Consider the following 13,950-nt stretch of genomic DNA (forward strand, 5'->3'; position numbering starts at 1 on the left):
ACAGCAAGACCTGACTAATACCGCTAGTGGCAGGTTTACATTATCCATCACAAAACAGAATGTTCTTAACACACTCCTCCAACGTCTTTGGGCTTTCCTACTGGCTCAGTCAGTAGAGTCTGCCTGTGGTCCAGGAGAGATGGGTTCAACCCCTGGGTATGGAAGATGCCCTGGAGAAGGGAATGGCAACCCACTGCAGTATTCCTGCCAGGAGAATTCCACCGATAGAGGAACTTGGCAGGCTATAGTCCGTTGGATTGCAGAGTTGGACACTACTGAGCAACTAACACACACACACACACACACACACACACACACACACACACACACACTAATATCTTTGTTTTTGTCCCAGTGGCTTCTCTGGCTGCCAGACACCTCCCCCCTTTTCTCTTTTTTGTACACAGACTATAGAGTGGATGGGACACATGGAGAATTTCCTGGAAGAAAGGGTGAAGACTGCTGGAGAACAGACAGCTGGGTGGAGGGTCCTGAGGCCCGAAATGCAGGCTTCCCTGCCTGCTCAGAACTGGAGCGGGATCTGCAGTTCCCTCTGACCCTCACTCCCACTAGGCTCCTCAGCTCCTCTCCTGGATCTCTTGACCCCTTCCCTGCTGCGCCTTCCCCAGGTGTCACTTCAGCTCCTGGAGGGCAAGAAGCACACCTGCTTCTCACCTACGGTCATCACCATGCCACCCGCCGCCCCCGCCACCCCCGAACACGGTCACCACCATGCCACCCGCCGCCCCCGCCACCCCCGAACACGGTCACCACCATGCCATCCGCCGCCCCCGCCACCCCCGAACACGGTCATCACCATGCCACCCGCCGCCCCCGCCACCCCCGAACACGGTCACCACCATGCCACCCGCCGCCCCCGCCACCCCCGAACACGGTCACCACCATGCCACCCGCCGCCCCCGCCACCCCCGAACACGGTCACCACCATGCCACCCGCCGTCCCCACCACCCCCGAACACGGTCATCACCATGCCCCCCGCCCTCCCCTCCCCCGCCCCGCCCCCGAACAAGGCCGGACACAAGGTGATTAAGAAATGCTGGTTGGCAGGAAGGGAGGGGAGCAGGTCACCTGGAACCGATCATCTTCCCTGTGGGAATCCTCCTCGCCCCTGTTATGTGAACCCATGGGCCACACAGCGTGTTTACCAAGACCCTGGCTTGGTGTTGCAGTGTTGGCCTGGGGCCAGGAGGGAGGCTGGACTTTGGGGACCAGTACACCCCACCGTAAGGCCCAGTAGTTAGGGCCAGTGTATCTGGGGGAGAGAGAGAGGGGGGTGGCAGAGCTGAACAGGAACTCCAGGGCTCAGAGAGTGATGGGTTGCACTGTCTGCCCTTCGCTCATTTATTCTACAATTGTTTATTCATGTCTGCTACATGCCAAACACTATTTGAGGTGCCAAGGTCAAAGAGGCTCTCCCAAACTCACAAAGCCCCTGCTCACATGGAGTAGACAGTAGATTACTGTCTAGACGGAAAATAAACAAGAAAGAAGATAATATCAGAGAGTGATAAGAGCTATGAAGAAAATGAAAAGGAAGTGGGATAGTGACAACATTGAGGGGGAGCGATTTTCAGGGGGCAGGCAGGGAGGCTCAAAGTGGGAACAAGAACCTTCAGAAAATAATCAGAGCTGCCAAGGCTCCCAGGTGCTAGGCTGGCCCAACAGACGCATCTTGCAGATGGGGAAACTGAGGCTCGGTAGGTCAGGGCAGAGCCCACAGCTGACCCCCAGTCTCTTGACCTCTAGGCTTGTCCTTGGGTGGCCTTCCTTCTCTCAAGTCTTTAACCGGCTCTCATGTCATCTCTGGGAAGAAGGAGCAGATGTGGGTGCTCTCAGAACGTGAGGGTCAAACAGGGATCAGAAGAGACACCATCACAAGTTCCTAGTGTAGGAAACACAGAACCACATTGTTGTGGTTAAAAAAAGAGATCTGATTCCCAGAGATCTGATTCTTCCCATGGTACAGTTTCAGTGCTTTTAAAAACGATATTAGACATCAAATTCTTTCCCAAATTTTGGTTGTGGTGCCTCTGCTTTGCCTGTTTGAGGGGTGTGACCCTGGGAAAGTCATTTCCCCTCCTCTATGAGCCTTGGTACCCCAACTGCAAAATATGAACCCATCTTTCCTGACTCCAAAACCACAGTCTTTGTAGAACCACACACACCGCTGCCTACCCTCCCTGCACCCACCTACCCCCCACCCTGGGTTCACCTAGTCTGGATTCCCTCCATCAGCTCCTCCTCCTGTTCCCCCTGGCCCACTCCTGCCCTGGATCTGCCCACAAGACCTTCAGACACAGCCATACTCCTTTAGTGATCCCTGGTGGCCCCAGAGGTATATTCAAGCTGGTTAGCGTCCCCAGCTTGCCAACCAGGAAACGGGACTTCCTCGGGGTCACACAGCCAGTAAGCTAGAGCCAGGATTTGAACCCAAAGTTCCATTCAGTTTCCTCTGCTTAAGGCCCTCATCTAAGACGGTGAACCGCCTCCCCCCAGCTCTGCCACCTCCGCCACCCCACCCTGCCACTCCCACCAAAGCTTCAGGGTTCAGGGAACTAACCTTATTTTCCTGAAAATACATTGGTATGTGCCCCGGGTTGTTGGTTCAGGTGGTGTCACTTGGTGTGGTGCTGCCACCTCCTGGGCACAGGGGTACTACATCCTCATCAGGCGCTGGAACCCTATGTGCCAAACCCAGACAGACTTGGGTTGCTTGAGAAAACACTGAGGTCAAGGAGATGACTTAGACAAGTCATGGATTTTGCTGACACTTCTTCCTCTTTCCCACCTCTTTCTGACCTCCTGCAGCCTGACTAGCTGCTCTGCTCCCCTGAAGCGGCTCTGGCAAAGCCAGTTCACTTTCTGGTTAATAAACTGAACAGCCTCTTTTCGGCCTTCATTTCACCTGACTTCTTAGCAGCATTCGACACTGCTGACCACACCTGCTTCAGGAAACGTTGCCCTCGGCCTTCGGGACACTTCTGCCTGCGCTCCTGCTACCTGCCCAGCTGTTTCTTCTCCGTCTCCGTCCCTCCCTTCCCTTTAGGGTCTGTGTTCTGTCCTCGGCCACTTTCTTCGATTACTCGCCATTATCATCCCTATGGCAACCATGGATACTAACTCAAGAACAAGTGTTTGTTCTCCGTCTAGACCTCACTACTGAGGGCGTGGCCCATTTACCTGGGCCTCCTCCACCTAGATGTCAACCCGGGATGACCCCATATGTCCATCCTGACCTTATCCCACTCTCCCCAGTCTGGTCCTCCTCCTGGGTACCCCTCAGGGAAGACCCACCCTGTCCTCCATCCACACTCTTGAGAATCATCTCTGGCTCTTCTCTTTCCTGTAGCCTCCACTTCGACAGGCCATTATTAGGACTGCAGGTTGTCCCTGATATCCGTCCTCACCTTCTTCCTTAGTAGGAGAACTTTCAAATTCTATTTAGACACATGGATCCCCCAAAACAAAGATATTTCACATTGTAAAGTGATTATATTCTAATAAATAAATAAAATTTTTAAAAAGACCACATTTCCGATGCTCTCTTGAAGTCAGGTATGAGCAGCTTCCAGAATATGCCCTTCTCCTTCTCTTGTCTTCTCCTTTCTGGCTGGAATGTTGATACAGTGGCTAGGGTAGCCTTTTTGGACCATGAGATCTGACTCAAAAATGACAAAGCAATAAGGGAGAAGCTCGGATATTGACGATATTATAACCACAGTAGTCTTGAGACAACAATCTTGTTCATTTCACTTAAGCTGTTCTTATTGTGCCTCCCACACTTAATCCGAAATAACCAAGGTATAAAGTCCATTCAATAAGAGTGTTTGTTTATACCAGATGTTGTGTTTCATGCTTTTTCAAACCAAATCTCCCTTAAGGCTTGAGACTTCTTTCCTTACCCCTGCTCCCTCCTACCCTGCCTTGCCACCACTCGTCCTAGGGGCCTTATCCCTCCCTGAATCAGTGTGACCATATTCTCAGCCTTCTCCATTTTCCCAGTGTGCCCCTCTCAAATCCATTCTGCGCTCATCAATGATCTTCCCAAAGCAACAATCTTGCTCTTTTCCCATTCTGCTCATAAAATCCATGACTCCCCATTACCAACAGGATCAAGTTCAAGCTCCTCAGCCTGTCACTCAAGGGTCATTCCTGTTTGACTCTTACCTGCTGCAAGTATATCCCTTGCTGCTCTGAGCACCGCCCTGCGTGGTGACTACACTGGGCTTGTTCCCTTTCCCAGTCAAGTCCTATTCATTCATGCCTCTTGGCCATTGCACAGATTGTCATCTTCCCTGGAATTTCTTCCTTTCACGTGCTCAAATCCAAATTCTACCCCAACTCATCAACCACATGAGCACCTAGTATGTTACAGACTTTGGTAAGTGTTTTCACACTAGCAATCTGAGAGTAAGTCCCATTATTATCCCCATTTTACAGATAAGGAAACTGAGACTCAAAGAAGGGAAGTGAGTTACCCAGGATTCACATGCCCAGTGATGACTGACCTGATAACTCAGTTCTGTTTATATAGGACCCAGGTCTCCTACATCTCCCCCTTCCCCACCAAGTGCCATGGGGCCGAGAAGACTTGAGTTCTCAATTGAGAACTGTTGAGAAGTGGTTCTCAACTATTGAGAGTGGTTCTCAAATGTTCTCAACTGTTGAGAAGTGTTTCTCAACTGAGCCACTTGCCATGGTAGAAACTGTTGGTTGCCCACCAAAATCCATCCTCCCCATCTTCCACAGTAACTGAGTTGCTGGTGAACACATGTTTGTCAGCTAGAAGTCATATTTCCCAGTCTCTCCTGCAGCCAAGGGTGATCACATGAATAAATCCTCGTCAAAAGAATCTTCAAATATTTGCTGTGCTCACCTCCTTACCATCTTCCTCCTGAGAGCTGGGCATGGCCCAGCTTCCACTTCACAGACAAAGACCAAAAACAAAAAACAGAAAGAAAATGAGCTTGGACTTTGAGCTGCCATCACACTTGTGGAGGTTGGGGTCAGGTAAGGCAGAGAAACAAGAAGGAAGCAATCTGGGTCTAAATGACTGGGTGGCACTAGGAGGAAATATTTTCTGCTTTTTAAGCCACATAAAAAATTTCCCCTTTGTAAAAGAAGCTGAACCAACACTTAAATATCTCTTACTACGTACACCATCCTAAGTCCATTAAATATTTTAACTCAATAAGTGACTAGCTTGTGGTAGTAGGCAAGTCATTTCAGCTCTGTGAGCCTCTGTTTCCTCACCTCTATGTGACCTGAAATAATAAAGTCAGATCCCCATGAGAGGCAGGTGAGATATTATGCGTCAGCACTGGGTGACCTAACCAGCAGACAGCTCATGTGGTTAGGGCACTAGCTGCAAATTTGAATGATTTTGACTTGAAGAAAAGGAAGAGGAGGAGATAAAGCATTGCTGTTTCAAAATAGTCATGGAAAATAGAAGAACTTTGGGGGATTCCTTACACTAATTTTACAGCCGCTTAGGGAACTATTTGCAGTGGCTGTTGCAATTTTATTTGCTCATTTCTTCTGATTCAGTAATTCCCCTTCGAGGAAGCCACTGTACAGAGATGTTCCCATAAGTGCTCCAGGGCAGGTATACAAGGATGCTCCTTGTAGCATTATCTGTAACAGTGAAAACTTGGAAACAAGCTAAATCCCCATCAGTTAGGGTTTGGGGTTAATGGGTTATGCAAAGTGCAGTCATTAAAAAGAAGGAGTCAATAAAAAAACGTTACTGACATGGAAGATTTCCAAAATATGTTAAATAAAAAAAATCCAATGATAGAAAATATAATTCCATTTCTGTGAGAAAGTGATGCATATTATGTATGTAACATGTAACACAATGTACACATTATACATGTGTGGTGGGGGAAGTCGGGGGAGGTCTTTGACTTTTGACTTTACATTTTCTAAATTGTTTTTAAAGTATTTTGCCTCTAGCATACATTATTTTTGACTAGAGACAATGTATTTGTTTTAAAAACAAACAAACAATGATTGGCTCAGAGTCTCAGATTCCCCAGCCAGCGTAGGTTGGGGTGCCAAGAGAAAGTCCTCTGCATGGATGTGCCAATTTTATGGTGGAACCCTCAGCCAGAGCTGCTTACCAGGAAGAGGCGAAGTCTCTCTGGAGACCACCCTCTAAGCAGCTGTGTAGGACTCTCTGTCCCCTCCCAGCCACACTCTTGCTTCCTGGTCGCGTATCTGGACTGCACACTTATTCATGTTCAACCCGCTTCCACTCTGCCAAAAAAGAAGCTCTTCCAAAGAGCCCTGCCTGTTTCACCACGTGTCTGTCCATCCACTGCACTGGCTGTGTGTGGTTAAGCAGGTTTCTTGACCTCTCTGAGCCTCGGCTGCCTAGAATGAGGCCAGCGGAATAAAATGAAGCCAATAACTACATCCACCTTCTGGAGTCATGAGGACCGAAGGAGAGAGTGCACATCAAGCCTGCTGCCCCATCACAATGCTAGGGGAGCATCGCACTTCCTTGCCCTCCTCCTGCAGGCCGGCCTCACTGCCTCCCAGCACCTGTGAAGGAAGAGGGGCGAGGAACATAGTCCTCATTATACAGAGCTTGGAGAGCTCAAATCACACGCCCAGGGTCACGAATTCACGGTTTAGCTGGGACTAGAGCTCAGAGCTCCCAGTGCTAACTCAGACAAAAGCCCTGGCCATCTTTCAGCCTCAGCTCCCAGCTCAGGGCTTCACTCCAGCACTTGCTAATATTAATACCCACTTCGAGCCACACAGGGGCTGGAAGTGGGGATGATGAGATCAGGTTCTTGTTCCTGAGAACCTAATAGTCTAGGGGGTAAGATTCACCATCAAACCTGGTATGTGAGGAAAGGTGGGAAAGACACTGGGGAGGGCATTTCAGGCCAAGGAAACAGCATGGGCAGAGGTGTGAGGCATAAGGAGCATCGCGTATGGGGAGCTGGGTGGCTGGAGTGGAGGGTGGGGTGGTGGCTGGAGGTTGGCTGAGACAAGCTCTCTGGTCCGTACCCCTGTGGTCAGGTTTCCTAGCAACAGCTTCCATCTAAGCCTCTCATGGGGGCAGGCACTTCACCTCACGTTAGTTCTTTCTCGAAGAGAGCCAATGGTGTCTCCAGTTGACAGATGAGGAGACTGAGCTGAGAGCAGCTTCTGTTACTCCCTCCATCTGCCTGGCCACACATGGGGCCTTGGGTCTTTACCTGGATGTTCCCTCTGCTTCCGGTTGCTGCACACCTTGCCTTTTCATCACCACCAGCTCTCAGGGTTTCCCAGACCCCAACCTGCTCAGTATCATCTGCCCAGAACCCCCGTGTGTGTGTTTCTGCATTGCACACTCCCAGCTGGCCCGGATCTCAAGTCCCAAAGTGTCTGCTGGTCTCCTCCCTCCAGACCATGACTGTTAACCCCCAGCTCAACCCAACCAGTTAGCGCTGCACTGTTTACAATGTGCTGTTAGAAACCCAGTCTCATTTGAATTCTTGCACACACACACCTCGGAGGCTGGGATTATTCTCCCCATTGTACAGAAGGAGAAACTGAGGCTGAGAGTGGCTCCACGTGACTTCTACATCTCAGGGACACAGAGTAGCAGCCCCAAATCTGAAGCTCTGCTCTTTCCTTCAGGCTCGGGTCTTTGGTAAGCCCCAGCTTGGGGAGGGAAAGGGCCCTGAATATATGGGAATGGGCATGCTCACCCCCATCACGTACTGGGGTGTAACTTAGAGGAGGAATTCACTGTCTGAAACCATTTTCTGACATCTGGAATGGGAATAAAACCACGTAGTGGTGCTATTTGGTGCTCCCCAGGAGGCGCTATTGATAAAGAACCCACCTGCTAATGCAGGAGACAGAAGAGACGCAGGTTTGAGCCCTAGGTTGGGAAGATCCCCTGGAAGAGGGCATGGTAACCTACTCCAGTATTCTTACCTAGAGAATCCCATGGACAGAGGAGCCAGGTGGGCTACAGCCCATAGCGTCTCAAAGAGTCGGACATGACTGAAGTATTTAGCACACACAGCAGCGGTGCTATCAAGAGGCTTTGTTGTTGTTGTTGTTTAGACGCTAAGTCATGTTTGACTCTTTGCAACCCCATGGACCAGCCCACCAGGCTTCTCTGTCCATGGGTTTGGGTGATACTTATAGTAGGGGCTAGAAGAGAAAAAGCACCTACTGAGTGCTGTTAGGTTCCACCGTGCCTGCTCACAGTAGACACTCAATAAGTTTGACTTAGTCCCCCCAGTCAGCAGTAATCCTGACCCAGCACTTTTAACAGCAGGGTGGCATAAAGAGTTAGGCAAGAATGGATTAAGGAATTCAAGAGGATTACACAGTAATCAGCTAAACAGCCTAAGCTTCCTGGGAAAAGACCAGGCTCAGACTGTTCATTTAATTTACTCAATAAATGTCTGCTGGACACTTAGCTGAGCTGGAATGACGCCAGTGGTGATGGTGAGGATGATGATGGTGGCAGCTCTCTATCAAGCATCCACCATGTACCAGGAAGTCGTGTAGAATCTCATCAGATCGACCCTAGAAGCTATATTCCTTAAAAAGAATATTCCCCCCTCTCACAGGGAAGGTGCTAGTCAGGTCTGAGACTAAGCAGACAGAGGCAAACAAGGCGCCCAGAGATAAATGCAAGGAGGCATTCTTATGACACTGGCCTCACCTAGCTCCCACTCCAGTGCTTGTGGAGGACACGGTGATGGCCTGTCCAGTCCCTGCTTCCATCAGATTGTTCCCTGGGCCCCTGGGAGTGCAGCCAGCAGAGTTTTCCCCAGCAGCTCCCCCAGGGATGGCTCAGCAGGGGACAGCTGCCCCACCCCACCCACAGCCACACCACTTCCCGGGGCAGCCGCATCCCATGACTGATGGTGCGTGCATGCATGCTAAATTGTTTCAGTCATGTCTGACTCTGTGAGACCCTATGTACTGTAGCCTGCCAGGCTCCTCTGTCCATGAGGTTCTCCAGATAAGAATCCTGGAAGGGGTTGCCATGTCCTCCTCCAGGAATCTTTTTGACCTAGGGCTTGAACCCGCCTCTCATGTCTCCCGCACTGGTAGGCAGGTTCTTTGATCACTAGTGCCACCTGGGAAGCATGACTGATGGGGGCGGGAGTAAAAAGGATTGGGAGGACTCTGAAGGACCCTTCAAGCACCAAACCTCCCCGTGGGTTTGGCTCTTGTTGGGTCTGTCATGTAGCTTCCTCTGCTTGCTTCTGTTCTGGACCTTTTCTTCCCTAATAAAATTTTTGCAAGCTAAACACCATCTGAGGGACTTCCCTGGCAGCCCAGTGATTAAGACTTGACATTCCAATCAAGAGGTATGGGTTCAATCCCTGGTCAAAGAGCTAAGATCCCACATGCCCGCTAGTCAACACACACACACACACACACACACACACACACAACCCAGAACATAAACAACAGAAACAATATTGTAACAAATTCAGTAAAGACTTTTTAAAAAGCAAAATAAATAAACACCATTGTTTGCTGGTGTTTGGCTACTGAGAATTCCAATAAGCAACAGTGTTGGAGTACCCTCTCTTCCTAGCTGGTTACCACACAGCCTGTCTAAACACTAATATATAAAGGCATCCCCAGAAAGCCAGGGCTCAGGGATGATAAACTACAAGCTACACTGTTTTAAACACCTCATGGGATTAACTAGTTTAATCACTGCAGCTCTATGAGAGAGGTACTATTAGCATCTCCATTTTGTAGATGAGTTTGAGAGAAGTCATACTTGGAAAAAACTACTTGCTAATGAAATCCAGGCAACCAAAAGATGATTCAAACTTCAGCCTAGGGGAACTTGAATATGAAAAAGAAAAAAAATAAAAGATGAAATAATGTCTTGCCAGTGCCATGAGTCAGTTCCCAACCCTGAGGGAGCCTGTCTCCCAATCCCAAAGAGCCAGTCCTGGTAGGAGAATGAAATTCACAGGATGGGGGACGGGAGACGGGGCCATGGGTTATTTTAGGAGGTGGCCCCAGGAAGAGGTGAGAACCACAGGAAGCTGGTTGGATAACTGTAGGTGAATCAAGATTCAGAAGGTCAGACAGCAAGTAGGAGCTGCTTCTGGAAATGGACCCCAAAGCTATCAGACTACAACCCTCCTGGCAGAAAGGACACTCTATCTTCCCCTCCAGCTGGGAGGGTCAGAATCCTGCAAAGTTATCAGTGACTTGGGGATCCACGTGGTGGGCTGCCCCAGATTTACCTTCTCCTCTGTCCATTTGTCTGCTGTCCAACTTGTCAGCAGTCCCTCTAGGAGGGATAGTGGGTGGGAAATCGCTCAGGAGCTGGACTCCCTCTTCTCCTCTTTCTTAACTCTAGGAAGAGGTGGGTGTTGGGTTTTCACGGTAACCACTTACATACGGCGGGCACTTCAGAGCTGATCTACTGCTTATCATCCCACCCCTGAATCTGCTCCCCACCTACCATGAGGCTTATTGTCTTGTGAAATAGTAGGGCAGGGTTATTAACCCTACTTTATTGGTGGAGAAACTGAGGCTAGACCAGAGCCAGGCCCTTCTATCCCAATCCAGCCCTTTGCTTTTTATCTCTGGCCTGGGATCTTGGCCAAAGTAGAGCAAACATTGTCCATTCTCATCTCAGAGCTCAGGCCAGTCCCTGCCTAGAAGCCTCTTTGCCTTCCTCCCTATTCTGTCCCAGAACACCCTTGGTATCTTAGGGAGGGACCTTCATTTTTTTCATCAGACACCTCTGTGGCCCACTCCATGCCTTGGTGGCTCCTGAGTTGGTGTTTACAGTGTGTGCTGGGTGAGCTCGGGCTGGAGGGAAAGTTGTGTCAAGCTTGGCATGAAGGTAAAGCCAACCATGGGACACACGTCACAGCTCTGTGTTACTCCCTGCACAGAGTCTCTGGAACTCATCCTCTCCTCTCCAGCGCCACTGCCCTGTCCTGTCCTGGTCCCCAGCCTCTCCTCTCTGCCTTCCATTCCTCTTTTCATCCCTTTCTCCTACACCCTTGAAGCACCTATGGACCTTTTCAGAGAGAGGCAGCAGCGTGACCAGGAACCCATGCTGGTGGGCAGGACTGAGGCCAAATCTGCCAGGTTTGGGCCAGCCCCACATCCCTGTCTGTAGAACAGCGGCTCTGCCTACTTCCCCAATCCCCATAACTTGAATAGACCTTTCTAGAGACCCCGTTCCTTCCCATACAGGCCCTGTACATGTGCGCCCCCTGCCTCTGAATGGACTTTCCACTTGCATGCCATTTTCTCCAAGTTCTAAGGATGTACTCATCCTTCAAGGCTCTTCTCACTACATCAAATGTCACCGCCTTCCTGAAGCCTGTATTGACCTGACCACTCCTGCCCAGCCCCACCCACCACCACCACTACCACCAGCGGAAACCACTCCCTTCTCTGGGTTTGCCTGCTGGGCCATCCTAGCTAATTCCTAGCCCTCATCCCACTCTTCTGTGCACCAACTCATCCTGACAGCTTTCCAGGCCTGTTACCCCTACGACTCCTGCTTGGACCACGACTCCTGCTTGGACCGCGACTCCTTGAGGCATGGCCATTGTTGTGGAGTAGTCATTATTATCCTGTCTTGAGTGCTGCCTAGGGGTCTGGCCCTGTGCTAAAGGTCTCATATTGCATGTGAGCCTCACCACCGCCTAAGATGGGGACCATCTGTATCTGTCTCTGAGGAAATAGCTTCAGAAATCTGAATGGATGGCATCACGAACAAGAGAGTCTCGGTTCAAAACCAGAGCCTGGACCCTCAGGTTACCCTCTGGCCTCCATGCTGAGTGAACAGTGTAGGCAGTACCCCTAAGCTCCACCGCCCCCATCCCTCCCAGAAGCAGGGAGTCCACCTTCAGTTACCTTGCCACCTGGTGGTGGCGGCAGCCTCTGCCTTCCAGATTATGACAGAACCATTGCACAACTCACAGATATTTTTGAGAAACTGTCAGTTTCCTCTCCCCGCCACTGCCAGGGCCTGTGGCCTCCATCTCACCCAGGACCCCTAGCAGCCTCAGGACTCTAGAAGCCAAATATAGTTGGAGTGATAAGGAAATAAAAACGCCAGACTGGAAAGTGACCCAGTTTTATTTTGGTGTTGGAGGCCAGATGGGGCATTGCTCCACTCCACAGGCGTGAGGGCTGGACCATCTGCCCTTCCCCAGGGCGGAGTGCCCAGTGACCTCAGGGCCCAGGCGGCAGGGCTGGGAACCCGGCGGGTGGGTGGCTCCAGGGACCCAGTGACCACAGTGGGCTTCACAAGGAGAGGGGGAATCAGGCAGAGGCCTGGGTTGGCTCAGATTGGGGGCTGGGGCCGGGGAGAGTCCTAGAGGAGAGGATACAGAATCTAAGAAGTGGGAGTCCGAAAAGGGGGTTCCTTCCCCCTTCATTTTACCGCTGAGGCTCCGGGTCAGAGAGATGAACTCAAATTGTCATCCTGCAGGAGGCAGGGCCTGGAGTGAGGCCAGGCGTCCCAGGCCGGCGTCGGCTCGGTGCACTCACCGCGGCCTCCACCCTCACGGAGGGTGCGTGCCGGGCCCAGACGCTGGGGGCGGAGTCCGGCAGGCAGGCTGGGCCCCTTCTCTCCAGCACGCCCGGCAGGCGCCTGGCCTCGCTCAGCAGCTCACCGAGCCGGCGGGCGGCGCCGACCCCAAGTCCGAGAAGCAGTCGAACTCGCTCTGGCCCAGGAAGAGCTCGGGCAGATCGCGCACGCGGTGCAGCCCGAGCTCCAGCTCCAGCGACGTCAGCGCCTCCTCGTCGATGAGTTCGGCGTCCATGCCGCCCAGGGCGTGCGCCGGCGGCTGCAGTGGCGGGGCCGGGGCTCCCGGTGCGGGCTGCGGGCCTGAGGGGCCTCCTGGGGCGCCGGGGGGCATGCTGGCGCGTCCTGGGTACAGCGTCGCCACGGGCTGCAGGTGCGCGTTGCCGGCCGCCGGCGGTGGCACAGCCGGGAAGGGCTGGAAGGTGGGCGACGGCCCGAAGGCCCCGTAAGCCACGGTCCCCTGTGGAGGCGGCGGCGGGCCCAGCGGAGCCCCCCGCGGCCGCAACCCGCTGTCCAGGCCCGGGCTCGAGTACGGCTGCAGCGTCCGGAGCGCGTGAGGGCCGTGGGCGGGCGCGGCGGGCGGCGGCCTCGGCACCAGGCTGTAGCCCTCGGCGAGCATCAGGTGGTCAGCCATGACGGAGGTCCGGCTGCCGGCGGCGGACCGATGGTCAGCGCGCGCGTTCCCCGATCCCGGCCAGCTGTTCCTCTGCGGCGAGCGATACGAGCCTCGTGCTCTCTCGGCAGCCCGGCCGGGCAAGGGAAAACCGAGGCCGGCCCTGGTTCCTGCGCAGCCCAGTATACACAGAACTCAGAGCTCTTGTCCACCCCAGCTATGGGCAGCAAAGACCCTGCACACCTACACAGTCGCGCTGCTAGACCTCTGCGCCGCGCCCCCGGACTCGGCGCCCTCTTAAAGTCGGAGGCGGGGCTGATCCGCCCCCAGGTGCTCATTGGCTGGATGAGTCCCTTCTGGGCGGGCCACGCCGCACCTCCTGGAGGTCTCAGCCCCGCCTCTGTCAGCGATTCGCCCTTTGGACCTCAGGCCACGCCTTCGGCTTTGAGTTCTGTCTGGGAGCAGGGCGTTTGGCACTTTTCAAATGATCGTCAGCTCTGGCTGCTCTACTTCCAGTCTTGGGCCTGGCTGGGGCCAAGCTTAAATGGACCAGAAGGTGGGGTGGGAGGGCTAGAGGTTTAGACCCCCCAGAACTTAAGTATCACAAGCCCAACCTCTTACCCTCTTAATTTTCCAGATTAAGAGAACTGGCAAGTCTCAGTGGCTGGAGAGGGTTTCCTAGGAATGCACAGCAAAGCCTTGACAGAAGCGAACCTCGAACCCAGGCTTTTTAACTGCCGCCTCTGCACACAGCACGAGTGCCTT

At 52.5% G+C, this 13,950-nt stretch overlaps 1 protein-coding gene across 1 annotated transcript; it reads right to left on the reverse strand.

Annotated features, from left to right (window-relative positions):
* Positions 1-12,103: 12,103 nt before the first annotated feature.
* CITED4 (Cbp/p300 interacting transactivator with Glu/Asp rich carboxy-terminal domain 4) lies at positions 12,104-13,567 on the reverse strand. The gene has a single exon (XM_069552050.1). It carries the CDS (start codon positions 13,204-13,206, stop codon positions 12,649-12,651), a length of 558 nt encoding a protein of 185 aa, XP_069408151.1. The 5' UTR covers positions 13,207-13,567; the 3' UTR covers positions 12,104-12,648.
* Positions 13,568-13,950: the final 383 nt, after the last annotated feature.

This window comes from Ovis canadensis, chromosome 1 (assembly GCF_042477335.2).
Source record: "Ovis canadensis isolate MfBH-ARS-UI-01 breed Bighorn chromosome 1, ARS-UI_OviCan_v2, whole genome shotgun sequence".
In the NCBI taxonomy this organism is placed as follows: Eukaryota; Metazoa; Chordata; class Mammalia; order Artiodactyla; family Bovidae; genus Ovis; species Ovis canadensis.

Coding starts and splice junctions, on each gene's coding strand:
- CITED4 (XM_069552050.1), bottom strand. CDS start 13,206: ATGGCTGACCACCTGATGCTCGCCGAGGGCTACAGCCTGGTGCCGAGG.